This window comes from Elephantulus edwardii, unplaced genomic scaffold (genome assembly GCF_000299155.1).
Source record: "Elephantulus edwardii isolate Elephantulus edwardi_28Jun2011 unplaced genomic scaffold, EleEdw1.0 scaffold00058, whole genome shotgun sequence".
In the NCBI taxonomy this organism is placed as follows: Eukaryota; Metazoa; Chordata; class Mammalia; order Macroscelidea; family Macroscelididae; genus Elephantulus; species Elephantulus edwardii.
The window spans coordinates 8,075,516-8,086,872 of NW_006399808.1; the positions used below are offsets into that span (position 1 = coordinate 8,075,516).

Below are 11,357 nucleotides of genomic sequence, written 5' to 3' on the forward strand. Positions count from 1 at the left end.
ATACACTGCTAAATTAAGCATACTTGTATAAAAAGCCAAAGTTTGATATTATGATTAATTCCTTTTTTAAAAATCTATTACATTATTAAATTGCATCTGCATTCAAGGCAGAAAGGTAAAAAAATTAATAATTTCCTAAATACACATGAATTTACAAAGTAATTGAAAAGGAAATAAAAATTTCTATTGCAATTTTATATTACCATTTGATTGACATTTATGGGACACTATCAACCTGTGGAAATAAACATCATTTTTTAAAAGTGATTCAAAGAATAAAGATTCTACTAAGAATTATTGTACCCTCTAAGTTAAGAATGAGTATTATTATGTAGTAGGAAAAGGTGGCAGGAAACTCTCTTTATCAATACAGGAATTCTGAGGGAGCAGTCACAGCAGTGTCTGTGCTCCTGGTCTTGGGGTCCCTGCACTCCCATCAGTGGAAGGCTGGCTTCTCAGGAAAGGTGCAGCCAGCCCGTCTAATGATGACACTGGCTGCGTAGTGGCCAGCACGGATGCATTCAGTCAGAGGTTTGTCTGAGACCAACTGTGACAGAAAACCTGTGAGACAAAGAAAAGACAAGTATATGAACAATGTACCACAGCACCGGCAACAATAAACTGGGTCAGAACAAAGTATAGTCTAAGCACTTCTTCCATCCTTCTGTCTCAACCAAAACCCCAAACTTACTACTGCTGCAGTGATTCTTACTCAAGTGACCCTTTGGCTGCTGTCTGAGGTTGTAAATCTTTAAAGGAAGAGACTGTTGTCTTTCTCCCATGGAGTGGCTGTTGGATTTGAACTGCTGGCCTCTTAGTCAGCAGTCTGACATGTTTTGCACTATGCTACCAAGAGTCCATTCTATCTAGATGGTGGGAGATAGTTCTCTAGAGTTAAAGAGATTCCTCTCCTAAACAATAGGAGTTTCTGCAAGCACTTCTTCTAAAGAGGCCAATCTGGTACACAGCAACTAGTCAAGAAGTCAGTCTTGACATTGTAAGCATGAACTATGATGCCTTCTCTTTATTTTGGGATAAAAAAAGTTGTGGGTGACAATGAAAATGATCAGAAGTATTGACCTTGGACCTATACAACTGTGAAGTTACTGAATTGCTCTTTTTTCCCCCCCTATGAATTCTCGTTTATTATTGTTATCTCTAACATACTGCTATTTGGACTAAATTCTATCATCTGGATATCTCTTCAAACATGATTTTAGAAGACCAAAAGTTATGAAGCACCTTTCATCTCCCTCTTATACCGAAAAGTTGTTGTTGTTATGCACCACTGAGTCACCTGCAACTCACAGAGACCCTATGTATAACAGCCCTAAACCCTGCTCCATCCTGTACCAATCTTATTGTCTCTGATACGCCTACCCCTATTACCACAGTCACTGAATCAAACCATCTCATTGAGGGTCTTCCTCTCTTGTGCTGTCCCTCCAAACTCCCAAGCACAATGTCCCTCTCCAAGGACTGATGCCACCTTGCAACATGTCCAAAGTATGTCAGACGAAGCTTCAGAATCCTTGCCTCCAAGGAGCACCACAGTTCAAAGACATCAATTCTCCTTCTGTCATCCCTAGTCATTGTCCAGTTTTCTGACGAATAGCACATAATTGCAAAGGCACACCTTAGACTGACATCGTTGCTCTTAAGGACTTTGGAGAAGTCTCTGACAGCAGATCGTTGATGAGTCTACCTCCAATCCTAATGCCACACTTCTCCTCATAGAGCCCAGCCTCCCGAATAATCTGTTCTGCATATAGAATGAAAAGATATGTCTTAATTTATGTTAAAATTTTACATATCTTGGTGTTTTTCTTTTTTCGAGGATCTATTCTATTTGAGAGTCACTTGAATGCATACTTTCTAATAATGTTTCGGAAGAGTTCAAGGACTTCTTCTGTGGTTTTTAATACATATATTAACACTGCCATTAATTTGGAGGATTGGGTAATGGGGGAAATTTATGACCCCAGAAGTCCATGAGAACAAGAGTGAATATTATTTGAATGTACAAGAATGTACCTTACTTGTCACCAGCTGGTACAGTCACTGCCACTGTGGTATTTACAATTCTTTCTGAGGTCATTCCTCAGTTCTTTCTTTTTAATCTTGGTAGTCCAGAATTATACTTGTTTTCTAATATGGCTTTGGCATAGAGGGTCTGAACTGGTGTCTTTCTATTCTGCTATTTTATCTAGAAGTCCTTTAATTTGAACTTATGTACAAACAATTGATGGCCTTTCCCACATTTGACTGTTGGTCTTATACTGATGATGAGTTATTTTATGATCTCTTCCACAGATTTAAGTTGATTATATTCTTGAGCTTTGCATGTGGTGAAGTCCATGTATATGGTCACCATTAATGTTGTTAAAAAAGGTATCTGCAGTGAGTAATAGTTACTGTTGTTAGATGGTGTCCATTTGACTACAACTCACAGTGACCCAATTAACAAAAGGTCTGAACTCTGTACCACCCTCACAACTACTGAGGCCAACTGTTTGAGTCCGCTGTTGTAGCTACTGGGTCAATCCATCTTGTGGAGGGTTTCCTTCATTTTTATTGGCCTTATCAAACAGGAAGTCTTTTCCTGGGAAGTGGTCTTATGTGTTCAAAGTAAGCAAGACAAAGTTGCACCATCCTCATGTATAAGGAGCATTCAGGCTGCACTTCTCCATGATTCATTTGTTACTTTTCCCAGCAGTCAATATTTTCAATACCTGAATTTGTAGTCACCAATTCTTCTTCTTTTCTTTAACTGTTTCATTTTCACATACATACAAGGCAACTGAAAAGCTCAGGGCTGGGACAGGCATGGCTTGGTCTTTGCTTTGCTTGCCTTTTAACCCTAGAAAGGGGTCTTTTGCAGCAGATTTTCCTAATGCAACACAATACTTAACTTATTCACTGTTGATCCCATGGACTTTGATGTTGACTCAAATAGAATGAAGTCCTGGGCAGCATCAGTTTTGGTTTTGTTTTTTTTTCCCATTTATCATGATGTGTATTTGATCCAGTTGTGAGAATTTTCATCTTCTTTAAGATTCATATTGAAAGTGATAGTCTTTGAATATGACTAGTAAGTATTCTAAGTCATCTTCATTTTTGCAAGCAAGGTTGTGACATCTGTATATTGCAGGCTGTTAATGAGTTCCTCCAGATCTGATGGTAGTTTCCCAAGAAAAATGAAAACATATATCTACATAAAGATGTCTAAATGAAAGTTAGAGAAGCTTTGTTTGTAATAGCCTCAAACTGAAACAATTCAAAGTGGCAAAGTGGGTGAGGAGAGGAAAATGGGATTACAAAAGGGCAGGGGTATAATGGATATGTTAATTTTCTTGGTAGTAATGGTATATATATAAATAAACATTGTAGATTTTTTTAAAACATTGTAGATTTTAATTATATGTATCTTACTGTATGTAATTTATACCTCAATAAAACTGTAAAATAAGAGAGGAAAACAAAGTATTAAAGTTATAAATAAGGATTCAAGAATATGTGCAAATCAATTAAAAGCAAAGTTCAAGAACTGAAGAATCTGAGGCTACTTGCCCACTCAGGGAAATCTAAACTGCTACAGTGTTGTGTGCAGTCAAGTCAGAACCCACTCAGAGCTGATCCTCCAATGGGTTTTCAGAGGCAGTAAACAGCACAGGTTAGAAGCAATAGTGGCATCCACTTACTAAACGCTCTATGAACTTTTATAGATGTCAATAGTTGTAGAGAGGCCTCTGGCCTTTGTTCATAGGGTCGCTATGAGTCATGCTCAACTCGAAGGCAATCAACAGCAGCAAATAGCACAGGAGGAGAATGCCATCCTGACAGCTGGTGGATTTGAACTGTGTGCCTTTGGGATTGCAGTGCATACAGCAGCACTCAAATATTTATAAAAATAAATGATACTGGAAAACTTTTGTATTCTGACTTCAAGGCTCCCTCAGCCCTGGGCAGTCTGAGGGGGTGGGGTTAATTGAGAAGCTGTGATATAATGACCTGTAGAGACCATTATCAGAGATTTATGACCAGTTCCTTCTACCATCCTCACCTCACAGGCCTTTTTTCCTTGTCAGAGTTAAGGAATACCCTATAACAAAGAAAAGAAATATTCCCAACCAAAGAATAAAATTAATTTGGTTAATGGAGTGAGTGATATATTTTGAAGACATTTGCTTAGACTGTGAAATCACTGCCTCAAGAGGTTTAGTAAGAGTATTTTATCACTAAATTTTCAGGTAACTGTCAAAGGTCAGTATCAACTTTCTGCCAAACTGTGAGACTGAAATTGCTCAGCCCACATGGTGAATAGAGTACATGCCAAATTCAGAGTCAGCTCAGCTTACAATGGAAACCCGTCTATTAGAAACATTATAAGAAACATCTGTTTTCCTCATGGCTTCTGGTATAATCTCATGGAAAAAAGGGAAAGCTTATGTTTATGAAATATTTTCGTGAAGTTTAAGTATCAGCATCCTCTTTGTAAGACAAGAGCTAAATGATGAATGAAGTGAGGTGCTCTGAAGAGTCGTTTGCTTTGACAAGTGGAAATCCTGAATGTTGAAAAAGCAAAGACCTTTGCCCGAGGTGAGGATAAGTTTTTCTACACTTTAAGAAAACAACTAAGATGAACTAGAGATGTTATACAATCAATTAAAAGTAGAATTTTCATAAAGCAAAGTAGCTATGTGAATCTAAACAGTGTAAAATTATTTAACTAAATACAGGGAGCTTATGTTTAAAGAATCTAGGCAATAATTTTATAGTATAAACACCCCAGTATAATTTGTAATTTAAATTTTCAATTATTAACCTGTATAAAGTACATTTTGTTTTTAAAAACAACCAACAACAACAAAAACCCATCCAAAGCCAAACCTCAAATTTTTTATTTCAAGGTAATCTGAAACTCTGAGAAAAGTTGAAAGGTTAAAAATAGTATAAGAAGCACCTGTGTATTTCCCTATTTGCACTTACTAATGTACTGCTCAATCTGTGTATATTGTTTCTCTTTATACAGTTCCTCCCAGAAACTATCTTTGAAAGCAAGTTGCATTTGTTCTGGTCCTTCACCTCTCACATAACCACAGTCCAGTTACCAACAGCAGTAACAATGATAGGGGATTGTTATCCAGTTCTCTAGGAAGCTCTGATGGCCTAGCCCATATGGAGTTGTGTTGCTAACGAAAGGGTCACGTCTCTCTGTTCAAATCCCCCTGTGACTCCTCAAGAGAAAGATGAGCAATCTCCTGCAGCAGATGATCACCTTGGAAAAACCTGCTGGAGGGTCAGTTATGAGTCGGTTCTCACCCAAGGGCAATGATAAATCATTAGTCTGTTTATCAATTTCATCAACGGTTCCATAATACCCATTTTCCAATCTGGGATGGACTCTATTCTAGTTATCATCACTATTTAGTCTTTGTATATAATCAACATCATTGGCTTGTTTTCCTGGTTTCTTTGTGTAAAGGTAGACAGACATGTATACATTTTCTTTTCTTAAACAAAGGAGGTACTTATTAAAAACTAGTGAGTTGGGACAGATTCACAGCTGACAACACTCATCCCATCTCAAATGTGATTTATGAAGCTGTAAAAACCAAGAGAAGAGACTGTCCATTGATTCCCATGGAGCAGCTAACAGATTTGAACCATGAGCCTGTGGGCTATAGCAGCACAGCTTCCTACCAACAGCATCAGTGCAGAGGACCAGTCTTTCGTTCCTGCTCCATTTAAAAACCAAAAATCCAAAGAACACAAAATTTCTGGAACTTATTCTGTATTCATTCGTAGAGAGCTTCCACCATTTAAAAAGACCAGGGCATAATACCTATTGTGGATACATCAGAGTTTTATTTCAATCTATCATATTTATGCAATTTCCAATATTTCTACAACTACAAATAATGCGAAAAGAATAATTTTATACACATGCATTTTTGTGTTTTAGAGGTGTACTTTTAAGGTACAGTTCTAGAAGTGGAATTGTTTTTTTTGAAAGGGAGATAAATATAAAACTATACACATTAATTTTGTTAGCTTTTTCTAAATTCCCCTTTGTTGCTGCTCTTGTTGTGTACCATCCAGTGGGACCCAACCCATGGCTGACCTTCCGGCAGGTTTTCAGGGGCATTTAATTGCCAAGGAGGAGACCGCCCATCTTTTTTCCATGGAGCAGCTGGTGGATTCTAATCGCGTGCCTTTGGGATTGCAGCACAGCTTCTCACCGCTAGGCCGCCAGAACTTCTATGCCCTTTAACAACAGCTGAATTTTCTATTTTCACTTTTTGTTGTTAGTGCTACTCAGTTGATGCTGTTTAGTGCTGTCAAGTTGATGCTGACTCATAGCTACCCTCTAAGTTACTGTTGTTGTTATGTGCTATTGAGTTGAGTGTGACTCACAGAGGCCCTATGCACAGTAACTCTGAACTCTGTTGTATTCTGAGCCAGCCTCACTATCTCTGACATACCTAACCCCATAACCCCAGTTACTGTGTCAATCCATCTCCTCCAGGGCCTTCCTCTCTTGAGCTGTCCTTCCATCTATCCAAGCAAAATGTCTTTTTCCAAGGGTGGTTCCTCTTAGCGACAAGCCCAGTGTATGTCAGATGGAGCTTCAAAATCCTTACATCCAAGGAGCAAATTGGTTTCACCAGGACAGACCTGTTAGTCCTCTTGGTAGTCTATGGAATGTTCAGTACTCTGCTCCAGTACCACAACCCTAAGACATTAATTCTTGCTCTGTCACCCTTTGTCATTGTCCAGGTCTCTGATGCATGGCAAGTGAAGACCATGGCCTGGATAAGGTGCACCTTGGTCTCTAGGTGGATATCATTGCTCTAAATAAGAAAGTTCAAAACCTCGGAATCTTCACTGTGCTTGAGCCCATTTTGATAATTCATCTCATTGTGGGTCTTCCTCTTTGCCAACCCACTTTTCCGAACATACTATCTTCTTCCAAGGACTGGCCCCTCCTGATAACACGCCCCAAATATGTGAGACAAAGTTTCACTATCCTTACCCCTAAAGGGTACTTTGACTCTACTTCCCCCAAGAACTATTTTTTTTCTTCTGGTTATTTACCATATATTTAATGCTCTTTGCCAACACCACAACTCAAAGGCATAAATTCTTCTTTGGTCTTCCTTATTCATTATCCAGCTTTCATATACATAAGAAGCAACTGAAAATACCACGGCTTGGGTCAAGTTTGCCTTAGTCTTTAAACCGACATTCTTGCTGTTTATTTAAAGAGGTCCTTGATAGCAGATTTGCCCAGTATAATAGCAGGTCTTTTGACTTCTTGCCTACTGCTATCATGGGTGTTGACTGTGGACCCATGTAAGATGAAATCTTTGACAATGTCAGTTTTTTCCCCATTCATCATGATGTTGTTTCTTGGTACAGTTTTCAGGGTTTCTGTTCTCTTGTTGAGGTTTAATCCATACTGAAAGCTATTTTCCTTTAGTAAATGCCTAAAGTCCTCAGCACTTTCAGGAGGCAAGGTTGTGTCATAATGCAGGTTGCTGAATCTTCCTCCAATCCTGAATCCAATTCTTCTTCACATAATACAGTTTCTCAGATAATTTGCTCCATATAAGACTGAACAGGTTTGGTGAAAGGATACAACCCTGGCCCTCATCTCTCCTGATTTTAAACCATACAGTATTTATACTCAACACAACTCAAACTTACTGCTCTTGACTCCTAGTGACCCTCCTTAGGTTTTGAGACTGTAAATCACAAAGGGAGGAGAGTGGATCTAAACTGCCAGAAATGTGCAGTATTAAGGTTCAAAGGGAATTTGCATTATAGTACAATTAACACCACTAGTATTTCCACTAATAATGTATTGCAATGCCTCACTAGTTACTGTCAAGCTTTTTAATTGCGAATCTGATAGGTCGGAAGTGGTATCTCAGTTTAATTTTAATTCTGACTAAAGAGTGAGGCTGAATAGATTTTTATGTGTTTAGAGAGCCGTTCAAAACTCCTTTCACACAATTGTGTGTTCTTTCCTTTTGCTAGTTTCTCTATAGGATCTCTGGCCCTTCACCTTCTTTATATTTTAGTGTTATTGTTAGGTGCCATTGAGCCTAGTGTGACTCACAATGACTCTATAAACAACAGATCTGAACCCTGAGCCATCGTCATCATCTGACATACTTGAGGCCACTGCAGTTGTCACTGCGTCAATCCATCTCATCGAGGATCTTCCTCTCTTTCACTGACCCTCCACCTTTCCAAGCATGACATCCCTTTCTAAAGAATATCCTCTACTAGCAACATGCTCAACCTATGTGGGATGAAGCTTTGCCATCCTGACCTCTAAGGAGCTTTCTGGCTGTACTTTCTTAAAAATATATCTGTTTATTCTTTTGGCAATCCATGAGATAGTACCGACATCACAACTCAAAGACAGTGATTCTTCTTCTATCATCCCTATTCATTGTCGAGCTCTCAGATGTACAGCAAGTGCTTGAAAAGACCATGGCCTGAATTGGGTGCACCACAGTTTCCAAACTGATATCATGACATGTTCCTCACAACACACTTGCCTGATGCAATACGTCTGATCTCTTGACTGCTGGTACTAAAGGTGTGTTGACTGTGGATCTGAGTAAGATGAAATTGTTGACAATTTCAATCTTTTCTACATCTATCATGATGTTGCATATCAGTCTGGTGGTGAGGATTTTTGTCTTCTTGATGTTATCTATATAACACAGGTTGTTGATGAGTCTTACTCTGATCCTGATGCCACAGTCTTCTTCATAGAGTCCAGCTTCTCAAATGATTTTCACAGCATACAGACTGCATTCTGGTGATGTTATAATAAAATACTTCTAAAAATACCATTAATATGTACAAATACTGTGTCAACAAGTAAAAAGTACCTACTTCTAGTCTCTTCACTGAAACAGCCTAAGGACCTGGAGTGTGGTTAGCAAAAACTAGTTTCTTTTCTTTAAGTAAAGAAGAGTTCATGAAGCAAAATCCTTAACTGAAATTTATGCTCAATATGGAAAAGTCTCTAAAAGAGTCTCATAGGAGTCCTTTTAACTGCTGACATTTTTTTATGGTCTTTGTTGATCATCTTGAAAATGAAGGATGAGGTTCTGTATATATACCATCCAAGAAGGCCAGCAAAAGAGGAATAGGTTCATTGTACTGCAAGGTAAGAAACACTAATGGAAAATTCCAAATAAAGAACTGACAGGCTGAGGCAGCTGTTACTGTCTTCCTACTTTGTTTCCAACTCTCTGTGCCCCCTTAATCCCCTGTGATTTTATTACAGACCTCTTCTCCCAAGGCCCTTCATACTTCACCAGCTCTAACCACGTCTTGGACCTTAGGTCCTCTAGTTGTTGAAGCACAAGGTGAGTGAGGTTCCTTCTCTGACAAAATGACACAAGTGGATATAGCACTGTGTCTCAGCTGGACAGGAGTCCAAAGCATAGTCTCGGAAAATAAAAATGTCAAGTGCATGATAAAAAGAAGTAGGGAGTGTCTCCAAAGGTTTGTTTTTCTGTTTTTTATACATGTCATTAATTGATTATTTGGGCTTACATTGTTGTTGTTGTTATGTGCCGTTGAGTTGCTTGCGACTCATAGTGACCCTATGTACAATAGCTCTAAACTCCGCTCTGTTCTGTGCCAATAGCACCATCTCCGATACACCCATACCGATTACTCCAGTCACTGAATCAATCCACGTCATAGAGGGCCTTCCCCTCCTTTGCTGTCCCTCTGCAAGGACCGGTCCCTCCTTACCACATGTCCAAAGTATGTTAGACGGAGCCTCAGAATCCTTGCCTCCAAGGAGCCGCCCGGTTTGACCCTTACCAGGATGAATCTGTTTGTTTTCCGAGCAGTCCATGGTAACCTCAATACTCTTCTCTAGAACCACAGCTCAAAGGCATTGATTCTCCTTCTATCCTCCTTAGTCATTGTCCAACTCTCTGATGCATAACAAGTGATTGCAAAGACCACGGCCTGTATCAGATGCACCTTAGTCTCCAGAGAGACACCATTGATCTTCAGTACTTTGGAGAGGTCCCTAACAGCAGACTTTCCCATGGCCATGCGTCTTTTAATTTCGTGGCTACTGGTGCCGAGAGAGTTGACCGTGGCGCCAAGCAAACTAAAGCTATGAACAATCTCAATCTCTTCACCATCCATCCTGATGCTGCTAATTGGCCCAGTGGTGAGTCTTTGCTTTCTTGACATTGAGCCTCAATCGAGATTGGAGGCTAGAGTCCTTGACCCTCTGCACCAAGCGTTTCAGGTCCTCCTCACTTTCCGCAAGCAGGGTTGTGTCATCTGCATAACACAGATTGTTGACAGATCTTCCACCAATCTTGAATCCACATTTCTCCTTATAGAGCCCAGCCTCCTGGATAATCTGTTCTGCACACAGGTTGAAAAGGTTGAAAGCAGGGAATACCAGAGGAATGTATATCTGTGTTTCAATGACTATGCAAAGGCGTTTGACTGTGTGGATCATAACAAACTGTCGCTGACTCTCAGAAGAATGGGAATCCCAGAACACTTGATCGTGCTAATGAGAAAATTATACTTGGACCAAGAGACAGTAGTCAGAACAGAGCAAGGAAACACTCACTGCATGGTTCAAAATTGGAAAGGGCGTGCGCCAGTGGCTTACATAAGGAAAGCAAATATATTATGTTAAAATCAAGTAACTAAGGGAGCTATGGTGGCCTAGTGGCAAGTTGCTGCACTGCAACCCCAGAGGTACATGGTTCGAATCCACCAGATGCTTTGTTGGAGTTGTTGTTGTTATGTGCCATTGAGTCGCTTGTGACTCATAGCGACCCTATGTACAAGAGCTCTAAACGCTCTTCTATCCCGTGCCATCTCAAACGCATTTATTCCCACCGCTCCAGTCACAGGATCGATCCATCCCATTGAAGGTCTTCCTCTCCTTCGCCGCCCCTCCACTCTGCCAAACATGATGTCCCTCTCTAAGGACCAGTCCCTCCTTGCAACATGCCCAAAATATGCCAAGACAAAGCTTCAGAATCCTTGACTCGAAAGAGCCTTCCAGCTTCACCCTCTCCAGGACAAACCTGTTTGTTCTCCTAGCAGTCCAGGGTATATTCAACACTCTTCTCCAACACCACAGCTCAAAGGCATCCATCCTCCTTCTTTCAGCGCTAGTCATTCCAGCTGTGTGATTCATAGCATGTAATTGCGAAGACTACAGCCTGGATCAGGCGCACCTTAGTCTCCAGTCTGACATCGTTGCTCTTCAGTACTCTTGAGAGGTCCCTCACAGCCGACTTTCCCAATGCAATTCGTCTCTTGATTTCCTGGCTGCT

The 11,357-nt window shown here is 40.0% G+C and overlaps 1 protein-coding gene across 3 annotated transcripts in view; it reads right to left on the reverse strand.

Annotated features, from left to right (window-relative positions):
• ADK (adenosine kinase) overlaps positions 1–11,357 on the reverse strand; it is a 696,790-nt gene continuing 685,433 nt past the window's right edge. For all 3 annotated transcript variants that reach the window (XM_006887511.1, XM_006887509.1, XM_006887510.1), the window contains one exon: positions 1–561. In XM_006887511.1, coding sequence (XP_006887573.1) covers positions 437–561 — 125 coding nt within the window. In that variant the 3' untranslated portion in view covers positions 1–436. The remainder of the gene's footprint in view (positions 562–11,357) is intronic.